The sequence below is a fragment of the Euprymna scolopes genome, chromosome 4 (assembly GCF_053919585.1).
Source record: "Euprymna scolopes isolate OS-2025 chromosome 4, ASM5391958v1, whole genome shotgun sequence".
In the NCBI taxonomy this organism is placed as follows: Eukaryota; Metazoa; Mollusca; class Cephalopoda; order Sepiida; family Sepiolidae; genus Euprymna; species Euprymna scolopes.
The window spans coordinates 95,295,746-95,309,822 of NC_136485.1; the positions used below are offsets into that span (position 1 = coordinate 95,295,746).

At 30.0% G+C, this 14,077-nt stretch overlaps 1 protein-coding gene across 1 annotated transcript in view; it reads left to right on the forward strand.

The window, feature by feature from the left end:
- The window catches only part of LOC145268972 (28S rRNA (cytosine-C(5))-methyltransferase-like), a gene marked incomplete in the record, with an annotated part of 228,363 nt that overhangs the window by 89,794 nt on the left and 124,492 nt on the right, over positions 1-14,077 (forward strand). Inside the window, 1 exon segment of the mRNA XM_080124592.1 lies at positions 9,730-9,832. Within this exon segment, the coding sequence (XP_079980718.1) occupies positions 9,730-9,832 (103 nt within the window).

Below are 14,077 nucleotides of genomic sequence, written 5' to 3' on the forward strand. Positions count from 1 at the left end.
CTCACTGTAGCCATGTGACTGCTATTAGCAATTAGACGAATTTCTCTTTCGTCTTCAGTTTCATTTTCTCTCATTGCAGCAATGCGGCTGCTATTAGCCATTAAACGAATTTCTCTTTCGTCTTCAGTATCATTTTCTCTCATTGCAGCAATGCGGCTGCTATTAGCCATTAGTCGAATTTCTCTTTCGTCTTCAGTTTCATTTTCTCTTAATGTAGCCATGCGACTACTGCTAGCAGTCAAATGTGTTTGTCTGTCGGCCACACTTTCATGTTCTCTTTTGTTTGCCATCCTGATTCGATTAAACATCAAGCGTTCTTCTCGATCTTCTGCACTTTCTTCCGACCGCCTTCGTTTCTGTTCACGCGCTGCTGCTGCTGCTGCTCTTCCATATGATGATGCTGATGATCTCCTAGGCATTTTTTGTTTTGTTTTTCAATATAAAAACGTTTCTTATAAGAAATGTACGTTTAATAATACAATAATAAAAGTGAAATGTAGCAACAAAATTGTTAACGTAAAAAGCAAAGTCAAATAAACAAATAAAATCTTATAATAAAAATGCTTATGTATTTGTAACTGTTTCTATTCAAGTCGGCAAAGATTGTGCAAACTGCAACGAAAAAGGAAAAATTGTATACATGTTTAGTAGAATGCATTAGCAAATGTGGGAGAGGGGTGCATTCTTTTACAGGTTTTCAGGGATGCTTAAAATGAATATCACATTTAAATATAGTGCAGATAAGTAGTTTTCATAAAATAAATATATTTCTTTACTGCGAATAATAATTTTAATGTGTAAATTAAACATAATGATAACATACTTTCTGGCCACCAAGTTGGGGGGGGGGCAATTATGAGTATTTTGGGCTGAAAGTATTTTTTATTCGTTTCAATTAAACAAAGGTCTCAATTGTTTAGTAATTCAAACCCAAGTGTTGTCATGCGGCGAATATTTAAAAATATGATTTTTAATTCTGTATGTTCTAAGAATATTTAATAAAGTTTACTGTAAAATCGGAAAAATAAATAAATAAATGTTGCCAGAAACTAATTCTAAGCAAAATCTTATACTAAAAGTTTTATTATAAATAAAAGAGTTTATTTGTTTGTGTACAAAGATTGTATAATTTAAAGTTAACGGTAAAAGTCAATATCTATTAATGCTGTGTATAAAAATAATACTATAAAGTCATCACAATAATAATTATAAAAATAGGGTTTGTATTACTGTACACAGATTCGAAAAAGTTGTCAAAAAACAAATATATAAAAAGTAAATGTTATCAATGGCAAGATAAGTTACTTTTCTGCCAAACTGGATATATTTTTTGTGTTTCTATTCAATGTAACATATTTATTCAGCTCTAAAAACATACAGTGTTTACCGATGTATTCTAAAATTCAAGATGGCGTTTCACAGGCTAAGTATGGAAAAAGGTGTTATGAATAAAAAAACTATAAAAAATACTATTAAAAACCTGCCGAATATATGTCAACCTATGTCACGGTAACATATATTGAGCGAGTTTTTAACAGTATTTTATCCGGTTTTTTATTTATAACATCTTTTCCCACACTTAACGTGTTAAAGAGAGAATAAGACGCCATCTTGAATGTTCCAATACATCGGTAAATACTGTATGGTTTTCGAGTTGAATAAACATGTTACATTGAATAAAAACACGAAAAATATCTCCAGTTTGGTAGAAAAGTAACTTATCTTGCCTTTGATAACATGTATTTGTTATATATTTCTTTTTGGACAACTTTTTTCGAATATATGTGTACAGTAATACAAACCCCACAAAATATTTATTTAACAAAAATTTTATTTTTTTAAAGTGAATAACGAAAGGGAAATAATTCCATTTTGAAACGAAAAAGTCAGTTAAACTAACTTACTGTATTAATGCTATTTTTTTAAGCAAGAAAAAAAAAAGGTAAATATCCAGATACGCTACTAAAGAACACTGACCACTCTAAATTGTTTATTTATAGGTAATTGAGGTCGCTGACAACGAATCTGATAGTCAAACTTGGGGCAAATTTACCGTTTGCATGGTATTTACCCCTGAACCCACGAACTTCTTTCCACCATTTTGCAGCATCCGTTTATGCTACGCGCATGCACGCTGTAGCATAAACGCCGGCTTCATCAAGCAAACTATGGTGGGAGGAGGGGATTTTTTTTCCAGGACACAGAATTTTCTAATACATTATAGCCCTTTTTCGTTGGAAAATTTAAAATTAGCTGAAAAAGAAATAAAATAATAAAAGGAAAGCACACAAGTTGGAGTAGGGGGGGGGGTAAATTACCTGGGTTTTTTTTTTACCTGGAACATCGAATTTTCAAATTTTTCGTAAGTAACGCAACGCGTCCCAACATCACATTACCCCCCCCCCCAAAAAAAAAAACAAATTAGTGTGGTCGGTGTTGTGTAGTAGCGTATCTGGATATTTACCAAAAAAAAAAAAATATTTAGGTTTGGTTCACCGTAAATAATATAGGTGACTGAAATAGGAATCTAATTGAATCTTTAATTTCCTGAATAGTATCCGATAATTCACGGACTTTAGGGGCTTTTTTCGTAATGTTACTGTAATAATTATTGTTAAAAATTACGATGCTTTAAAAAAGGAAAAAAGAAATTCTTGTGTTTAACTGTACACATAGAATCGAAAAAGTTGTCCAAAAAAAAATATATATCAAATAAATGTTATCCAAGGCAAGATAAGTTACTTTCCTGCCAAACTGGATATATTTTTTGTGCATTTATTCAATGTAACATATTTATTCAGCTCGAAAAAGATACAGTGTTTACCGATGTAATCGAAAAATAAATAAAAAACTATACCAAATAATGTCACGGCAACATATATTTAGCTAGTTTGTAACAGTATTTTTATAATAATCTCGAACCCTTTATCACATAAAAGGAACTAATTTCCCTAATCACCGGTACGTTACTTATGTCAATAATATATAAACAATGAAAACAACTTTTTACTGAAGGTGCTAGTGCAGAGAGTGATCCGTGCTATTTTTTAAATCCAAGATTAAGAACGGCTTTTTAGTTTTTTAATTAAGAATTGAAAATACGTGAGTAGTTATAAACGATACCAATAAATGTTTAACACGCGTAGTGTCTTGCAATTTATTATTTCTCTATTTCAAATTTAAATTTAATAATTATATATAACCTTCGGTACATATGTATTTTTCTTACCGTGCTAAAAGAAGGTGGTTAAGATATCGTTAAGATAAACGATAAAGATATCGTTAAGAAAAACGATATAGATATCGTTAAGGTCTGTTTAAGAAGTAAAAACTGAGAGAAGAAAGATATCTATATCTATCTTCTATCTATCTATCTATCTATCTATATCTATATATCTATAAAAACAGAGATGTGTGTGCCACAGACGATTTCTGATTGGTTAATCCAATAATCACATCTCCTAAAAAACTATGGTTCGTAGGCTTTTAACGATACCATAAAATATTATGGCTTTATTTATTGTCCATCTTGGAAGGGTTTAATTTTTTCCTAACTTGCGATTTACAAATTACAAAGATACGAAACTAACTTACAATCTAACAATCGAACCTCCGACATCACGGCCGTCATTATGAAACTAAACTAAAAAAAAAAAACCCGCGTTCACTCGTGGTCTTTACATTTCGGGTTTGGGTACGTGTGCAGTTTTCCATTGACATTAAAAAATGGAAATATTTTTTAAAAAAATATATTGTACGTACTCGTCATGGGATAAAGTTTTCCTACAGAAAAAATCACGTAATTTCATCAAGTAGTTATTTTTTTATAGCGAAAAAAGAAAAAAATCAACGCTACAAGCGAAATTAAACAGAAAGTTCAAGTAGGGGGATTTCCCCCTTTTTTTTTATAGCGAGGCCAAATTTCGCGAATTTGGCCATTTTTTAAAGCAGTTTGGCCTTCAAAATTTCTGTTTGGCCATTTTCTTCACCGATGAAATAAAAGAAGCAAATAAAAACAACGCAATAAAACTTTTAAAAATACGGCACACTTTTGTTGTTCTTGTTTGTTTTTTTTGGTAATTTTCCTTATTTTTTTATTTTTTCAAGATAATACTATTAAATGGACACTATTATGCCAAATTAGCCCCCCCTCCAAAAAAAAAAATGCACAAAAATTCGAGATTTAAGGTTTTGACGAGATAATTTAGCGAATTGTCCGGACTATTGCGAGATAACCATCCATTAGTTTTTCCTGAAATTTTGCCACAAATTGTATTTCATTACATAGATGTGCATAGTAACAACATTTTTTTGCCGAAAATTCCCGTTGCGTCTCCAGATTTCATCGGTGAAGAAAAAGGCCAAACAGAAATTTTGAAGGCCAAACTGCTTTAAAAAATAATATTTAATATATTCAACGATTTGACCTTTGAGAACTCTACCAAACTCCTCCTACAATTTTGGGTCTAAACAGTAAACACGTGATATTTTAGATATAGATTCCTTGGACATGGATCTAACTTATTAACTTTACTTGATCCCTAAACAATAAATGTTAAAAGGTCATAATAGGGGTCAAAGTTTTAAAAAATTGACCCTTTTTTTTTTTCTCAGCATTAACCTCAAAACACCTGGGCAACGCCGGGCACCGATTGCTAGTCGTGAATAAAAAACTCCAGTCTTGCCGATTATTTGTTTGTGTTTTTTTTACGTCTGTTTGTGTAAAGAAGGTCGTGAAATTATTTGATTTTATTTTTTTAGGTCTGTTTGTTTAAAAAAGGTCGTGAAACGTTTTTTTGCCGATTATGTGATTTTTTTTTTTTTTTTTTCATTTAAACTGTCGTCGAGATCGATTTGAAGTTAACGTTAAAAGTCAGTATGTGATAATGCTGGGTGTAAAGAAAAGTATAATATAAAAATAGGGTTTGTAGTAGTAAAAAAACAAATATATAACATAAGGCAAGATAAGATACTTTTATGTCAAACTGGATATATATTTTTGTGTTTTTAATCAATGTAACATATTTAATCAGCTCGAAAAACATACAGTGTTTACCGATATAATCGAAAAATAAATAAAAAACAAATGTCAATCAACGTCACGGTAACATATAATGAGCGAGTTTTTTTATAATTTTTTCATTATCAAGTCAACACTTACGAATTTGAAAACATTAAAAATGTCGTACAGATCGATTTTTGCGAATTTAACGGTAAAAGTCAGTATCTGATAATGCTGGGTGTTGTTTATGAAAACAACTTTAAAAAAAACCAAAAAAAACTTTTTTATATTGCTTTAATAATTAAAACTTAAAATATTATCGTAGGTAACAGTTATGAAAAGTTCTAATCATATTTAAATGTCTTATATGTTCTGTGTTTCTTTTTTTTTTTTTACACAATGAATACCTTTTTACTGAAGGTGATAGTGCAGAGAGTGATCCGTGCTATTTTTTTAATCTTAATTCCAAGATTAAGAACGGATTTTTAGTTTTTTAATTAAGAATTGAAAATACGTGAGTAGTTATAAACGATACGAATAAATGTTTAACACGCGTAGTGTCTTGCAATTTATTATTTCTCTATTTCAAATTTAAATTTAATAATTATATATAACCTTCGGTACATAATTTTTTTTTACACAATGAATACCTTTTTACTGAAGGTGATAGTGCAGAGAGTGATCCATGCTATTTTTTTAATCTTAATTCCAAGATTATATATATGTATATTATATATATATATATATATGTATATTTATATTATATGTATATTATATATATATGTATATGTTTTATATATATAATAAAACAGAATGACAAAAAGAACATAGTAATGCTTTACATGAACCCTGTAAATAGTTAGGGGAAAGTAGGGAAATGTATGATTCTTTTTTTCAAGAGAATGTACAAAATATTTTTTATCTTTTTGGAAAGATGTTCAGAAAATAAACAGAAAAATACTTCCATCATTAATTATGCAAGAAAATAAATAAAATGTTGATATAGTGTTTCAACATCATGCTTATATAAATTATGATAAAACTTGCTGAGTATGCGCTTTTTTACTGTTGTAAAAATGGAACGGAAACTTTAATTGGGCGCCGTTTTAATCTTAATTTTTTAATCCCCCCCCCCCCCCCCCCCGAAGTAATATGATCAAAACAGTAACATTCACCAATTTTACTTTATGTATATGAAACACAAAATTTAAAAAAAAAAAAAAAAAAATGTGAATATCGAAAGGCAAATAATTCCATTTTTAAACGAAAGAGTCAGTTTGGTATATGTTCTTGTTATTTTTTACATGTCCAGCTTACCATTCACATTGGAAATGTCGACATGTATAGGTTGTCGGGTATGTTTACAATGAATAAACACTCCAATCTACCCATGTTAGAACGGCTTTCGGAATCGACACCCCTAATCTTGTCAGCATACCCGAAAAGCTATAAAAGTTGACGTGTCGAATGTGAACGATGAGTTGAACGTAATGTAAAAATGTACCGAATTTAAAAGGGAACGAAACTCAAATTTCCATTCCATTTTTACAACAACTGTAAAGCAGCGCATTTTATGCAAATTTGACTTACTATATTAATGCTATTTTTTTTTTTTTTTTTTTTTTTTAATAAAAAAAAAAAAATTTAGGTTTGGCTATAAATTCCTAAACTCATTTCACCCAAAATAATTTAGATGACTGAAATAGGAATCTAATTGATTTTTTAATTTCCTGAATAGTATGCGAAAAAATTCATTTTTCTTCGAGTTATATCGAATTCATTAATACGGACTTTAGGGGGTTTTTTTTTTGTAATGTTCCTGTAAAAATTATTTTGTATTGTTACAAATTACGATGCTTTATTTATATAAAGAAAGCAAAAATAAATTCTTGCGTTATTTACTACTGTAAACCATAACTTTAGTAAAGGTATTTTTTGTTTAAAAAAAATAAAGCATTTTCACTAAGAGTTAAGTAAAAATAATTAGGCCATTATATTCTGCGATCATTATTTTATAAATACTGAAATTTTCATTAAAATTGATTAATTTCCTGATTTTTGGTGAATTTTAAAGTAAAGGGAGGAGTCAAAATGTGTATACACTTTGAGTGTCGGCATTCATTTTGTCTGTACCTACCATTTTTCGATGAATATTTGATAGGAAAGCGACCACGTGTGGTTAATTTAAATCAAATTTCAATCACATGGTTACATTATCAATAATTATATGATTAAACCTATTGAAAACTTACCAGTATTGTAAACACATTCTGTTTACATTAAGCCTGTGGTGGTGAGACCAAAATATCTTTTTAATGATATCACATGCTGAGATTTAAAAAACCCGCAAGATCAGGAGAAAGAAATTACCAAAAAAATCGCTAATCCCCCCCCCCCAATCCATATTTTAACTTCCTACCTTAAAAAATTATAAATATAGTATATTCAATATATAAAATGTTCCGTGTTTTCTCACTATGTTTCTGGAATTATATTGAAGCGGTTAGCTCCCCAGAAGGCTTACATATTTTATCAGTTAGTTTTACCTGTTTTTTCAGAGGTTTTTTTTTTTTTTTTTTTTTTTTTTTTTTTGCAAGAAACAAATCATAAACTCAAACTTTTTATAGTAAAAGTTAAATTGAAATATACTGCAAATTAAACATCACAATAATGGTGCAACATATTTTGAAATTAGAAAAATAAAAAAACAAAAAAACTTTGTTTTAGCATGTTAAAAGTATTTAGGTTGGTAGATAATTAAATTCTACTGTATTGGTATAAGTGTCTTTTTTTTTTTTTTTACTGTTGTTTCTTGCTTTTTACAATTTTCGACTAAATACTTCAAAATTAAGCGGGGTTGCTTAGATGGTATTTTAAACTAAACTTCGGAGGTTGAAATGCCCACCCCCCACCTAAAATGTACTTGGAAAAATCGATTTTATAGCGAGATTTAAGAATGGTTAGCTGAAAAAAAATGGTGAAAACAAAACAAATAATCAATAAATAATTGTTACCAAAGGCTACTTTTTTTTTGACTTAGATGAATAAGTTTATTTTATGTTTTAAAGTATTTTCAAGCGCTTTTCTTTATTTTTTAATCTAAAATTGCGGGTGTGTGGGTGCAAAATATCTCCAGATTTTCTAGAATTTCCCGCTAGATTGCAAACGAAATCTCCAGATCTAGCAGGAAAACCGCTAAATTGGAAACACTGGTCACGTGACAGGAAGCGGTAATAAATAATTGTCCCTAAATAAAAAAAAAAATGGCCTATCGGTACAAAGAAAACCACCTTATAGAAAAATTAAGTATAATGTTATAATTAAAAAGAAATATCTAAAAACACACATGTATATAGTAAACATATTATACCAAAACGTGGAAGCCATCCTTCCAGTGGTTCTTTAGACTATTAATTGCGAACGAACCAAGAGTTACATTTTTTTATATATATATATATATATATATATATATATATATATATAATTACTAGCATCGGTATCCGACATTACCTGGGTTTCCATGAATTTCCGTTTTGAATACCTATACTAATTAATCATTTTCATCATGGGAAACGTGGATACCCCACAATTCCCAAAATAAAGAACGGATAAAAATATGTAAATGTAATGGCCCGAAAAAGAAGTATGTTATACTCTCTCCGCCAAATATTTCGGCAGAAGGGATACAAAGGGAAGAAACTACTCTCTGGATATTGACCGCTGGAAAGCAACCCCCCCCCAAAAAAAAAATAATTACAACTTGTTTTTCAATAAAAAAAAAAAAAAAGCAGCGACTAACCCTGCCTGTGCAATCCCCCCCCCCCCAAAAAAAATAGCCAAGTAGGCAGACCCCCTAAAAAAAATGAAGATCTACCAAAAATTAATTACAAAGCCAATCAAATGAAATTTTTCGTCATTTCATGTTTTTAATGTAGTGCCCCCTCCCCACACCACACCAAAAAAATTTGCCATATTTTAGGGTTCTTTCATGAAAATTAAACTTATCGTTATTTTATATTTCAAGTGTAATTTCCCTTCCTCCACCAAACAAAAACAAATTGTATTTGTCATATTTCCCCATCCCCCTTGATCACCAAACTTTGAAAAATGCTAGAGGTGACATGTCTCGTTGAATGCTTGGTGGCCAAAATGTGGGTGCTCATTTTACTTTAAATTTACATTGAAAAGTGATCCCCCCCACTCTAAAATGTTAATTTTTTTTTTTTTACATATTATTTATAAAGACTGTTTGAACATATTATGCCCCCCCCCAAAAAAAAACGTAGATCTTCATTTTTTTTCTTTTTTTTTTATAGAAAAATCGATGTTGGAATAATAATTCCAAATAAATTTAATTAAATATGTTATCAACATAATTATTGTTTAAAATTTATTAAATAACAATTTTAAATAGAACACTTAAAACAATTCTCTTGCTAGAAACATTAACTGCTATTTAATAAAATCGAATTTTCTTAATACAATATGCAAATGAGGTAATCTCTTAATTGTATAGTTTACAAGAATCATACTAGAAATAACTGAGAAAGTAAAGTAAGGAACCTTTTGTATATATTAATCAAATTGAACAAACAGGAATATAAATTTATATGTAGAGTATAGTAGTAATTATATTTTTATAATTTTTGTTTCAACATTACCAACATATCAAGTGACTATTTATCTGATAGTTTTTAATTTGATAATTTATTTCTTTTTCTTTGCAGAAACAGAATGGATTATTTAACATTACTGAGAAAAGATATGTGCAGATATTATAATTACAATGATTATCTGATGATGAAATTTATGGAACTTTTCCCGCAAGAGGTGAATTAGATTTTATTGTTCTTTTTGATAAACTCAAAAGAATAGTTCCATTTTATGGCTCCTATTCTGTTATGTTTCTTTTTATATTCTCATTAAACTTTTAGCAAAATGGAACAACTTTTACAAAACAAATTAAGAAATAATTCATTTAGATTTCTTTTTTTTTTTTTTTTTTCAGGAAAATCTATTGCTAACAACAACACTCTAAAACACCAAAAATAAAATAATAAGGAACATCTTTTATTCATTTGCTTTATTTGTAAGTTTATAACTTCTGTATTGTGCAAACAAGGGTTATTTGTTACTGCATGTGTTTTCAGTCTATTTTTCAACAATGAAAATGTGTGCATTTTAATGAGTAATTTAAAAAAAAAGCTACAATCAGTCATAACATTATTTTGATATATTGTGTGTCTGAAAATAAAGCATGTAGTGAATTGTTATCCAATTAAAACTGAGAATATAGTCTTTATTTAGTCTGTGACCTATGTTTTATAACTGTGCTAGAGGTAATTTCGTTAACATAAAGAACACCACTAAGATAATTGTCATCTCCAAGATCAGAATCCCAATCAATGTCATATATACTGCAGTTTAGAATTCTTAATCCACAAATAATCTTTTCTCAATCATAACATTTACTTTCCTATAATTTCACATTCTATGTATGTATTGAAGTTTGTTTAAAGAAAAGATAAATTTTTGAAAGAATGTGTTGCTATATACAGTAATAAGGTAATAGAATATATTACTTAGAAGAAGGAAAAAATGAACACAGTAACATATTGATTTAATATTTCATTTCAATTCATTTTGTAAGAGAAACCTCCAGGTTGTCCTTGATGGCCACATGTCTAAATAACATTAATGCAGGTGTGCACCAGGGGTCAATTCTTGGACCTTTATTGATATTCCTCCCTGATAAAATTGTCTAAAATGAGTATATTTGATGACATCATGCTCTATAATAGACATAAAGGAAAAACGAATCTGCACATATCCAAGGCAATGACATAACCTCATAACCTTAGAAAATAAGCCTGTTGTGGAATGGGGTCGTAAATTGATGGCAACATTTAATGCTACTAAGCTTCTTTCCTTTAACACTTACAAGAAGTCTTCTCAACCACTGATAGTCATAACTAATAATAGCCAACCTGAGAGCTCTTCTTTCATACTTCTCAGCTTCACAGAATAAGAAACAGTGGAATAAATACTCTGAGACCATTTCAAAGGCTGCTGCAAAAAAGGTGGACTACCTCTACCATACTAGAAAATAATTTGGTACTTGTGCATTTAACGAAGCAGACGTAACTCAGCATTTGCTCGGCTTTGTCCGGCGCATGACGTCAACAGCCAGATAAAACCGAGCGCTGCCAATAAAATAAAAAAAACGATACAACAAAATAACTGTACAATGAAATTGTAAATTGTAGAAACATAAAAAAATTAAATAAGTAAAAAGCAAAAACCTACTGTTCATTTATGTTTTTATTATTATTGTTTGAAATTTTGTTTTCAAAATAAATACATATAAAACAAGTTTTTTTTTTGTTAAATAATAGGAAACTTTTTTTTTGTCTGAACTGTTTTTTCAATTTTTAACGTAAAAAAACATTGTCTATGTCTTAAACACGTAAAAATTAATATTTTTATTTATTTATTTATTTTATTTTATTTTTTTTTTTTTTTGCAACTCTTTGTCAAATAAATGGAAAAAGCCTAAAAAAGGTCAATAAAAAGCATTGGGGGGACAGGAAAAAGGATTATTTGCTCATTTTTATTTTGCCAGAAACAAGGACTTTTTTTTTTTTTGCTAGAAACAAGGATTTTTTTTTTTTTTTTTTTTTTTTGCTAGAAATAAGGATTTTTTTTTTTTTTTTTTGCTAGAAACAAGGATTTTTTTTATTTATTTATTAGTGGAAGGAGGGTTTCGGCGTTCCTATTTGGTACATTGACCAAGAAACCCTCCTTTTCGGCGGGGTCGTATCCACCGAAGACCCAGACCACCGCCACCGGTGTCAGAAGTCTGCCGACGTTGTGTTTTCTGCGGTTAAAAACGGACTCGTCGATTTCTACCGTATGGCCTGGGCCTGCAATCTGCCGGGGATTCCTCAGAAAATAATCCCTGCATATATCACGCAGGAAAATTTTCCAATCCACAATTGTGTGGCGAGAACGTAACCCACATTCGCGATGGAGATTTTTTTGTAGATGCCATCTCGAACGCCCATAAGTATATTATTTTTATTATACACGCGATGGTTAGTCGGGATTTTGAGAAAAAGGTCCCAATCCTAATGGAGGTCCATCGACGACATGTTACACTTTTACACCTCCAACCGTAACCGTTGGAAAGGCTTGTTCTCTTTGCAAGTACACAATCCTGGCCAAAATGTAAACACCTTTTCTCTTATGCCAACAATTTCCGTTGCTGGCAAAAGTTTAGTGCAGCCTCTGAGGTCTGGAGCTGGTCTGCAAGGTTTGTAATATTCATTATTATTTCGTCAGTTATCTTTTTAAAACAAAAATTTTTTTTTGACTCTCTTCAAATAAGCGTTTCTTGAGTTGTGACACTCTTCAAATTGATAGCGAAATTCTCGTCTGCTTAATCGGCAACGCTCGGTTATATCCGGCTGTTGACGTCATGCGCCGGACAAAGCCGAGCAAATGCTGAGTTACGTCTGGTTCGTTAAATGCACAAGTACCAATAATTTAATTAAAAGAGAGTATCCTATATTTCTACAAAGCCACCATTCACTCATGCATCGAGTATTGTTGCCACATCTCAACTGATGCATCTGGCACTAATCGCTCATCCTTAGATAGGATCCAAAAAAGAGTCTTCAATCTAATGGGTCCTGCAACTAAGCTCCAGCCTCTGTCCCATCACCACAATGTTGCATCCCTGTACCTGTTTTACAATTATTTTAATGAAATGTGCACTGATGAACACCTCCTACTTGTACCCCCAACAAACATATTTAGCAACAAAATCCTTTGTGTAGGTCTCTAGATGCCGGGAAGCCGTCCTCTTTCGAACTGCTAGACTTTGAAATTCCCTTCCTGTTATCTGCATCTCTGACTGTACTGACGCTCAGAAGCTTAAATGTAATGTAAACCGACAGCTCATTCATCTTTAAACATGGTCCCAAATAGTCTTAGTGGTAGTATGCCTTGTTTGGGGTGAACATGACTTTAAAAAAGAAAGAAGTAGTGGAGATGAGTAGAATGGAGGGAATATGTTAGGAGAAAAGTTAACTTGAATTATGAATAATAAACATCAATGAATTTGGCTTTATTGTAATTTAATTTAAAATTTTATAAAGTAATTATATAGTAATTCATTAAAGGGGTTTTGTTATTTGGCTTATTTAAAAAATTAAGTAATATTTTACCAAAGAAACTTTGTAATAAATAAGGTAGAGTACTGTTTTACTACTGATTTTACAAAAAAATTATTTAATTCTTTGAAATATTATCAATTTATTTGTTTGTTTTTAAATTTTTATTTGATATTTAGGCAAACAATCAAATTAAGAAATACCTTTATGGATTTTCAAGCAATGATGATCATTTTACATTAAAATTACATAGAAAACTACACACACTCTTAAAAAATGAAGTTATTCAAAAATAGTTGCAAATATTGGAAAACTAAATTATGTTATCAAATGTTTTATTAAATGATTAAAATCTTTTTTTTTCTCAGGGACTTTCAGTGTAAGATACTTTTTTCAAAGAAGATGGTTTTTTTCTAGTCTTTGAAAAAGATGTCTCAGAGAAAACTGTTTAATCATCAATTATTACATTATTTGGTTGTCCTATATTTTCAAATTAACCTTACATAATATTTTTGAAGATTCAACAAAATCCTTGTTTTTCATAAATGTGTTTACAAATTTCATATCATAATTTTAAAAAAATGAAATAAACATTCAATAAAAAGTCAATGAATTTTATATTTATTTGTAGACTGTTATTTTCATCTTCGTAGTTGTTTCACAACATTTCAGCCAACTATTCCTTTGGCCTTCGTCAGGTGGTTTACTGTAACAGAAGGCAGTAATTACTGGAGATGCAGTTACAGACTCAGCATTCCTGCAGTTAATCACCTGATGAAGGCGAAAGAAATAGTTGTCCGAAATATTGTGAAACAACAATAAGTCTGCAAATAAATGAATAAATATACAAATTATTTCTCAAAGGATTCCAATAATAAATAATGATAGTTAAAAAATTTCT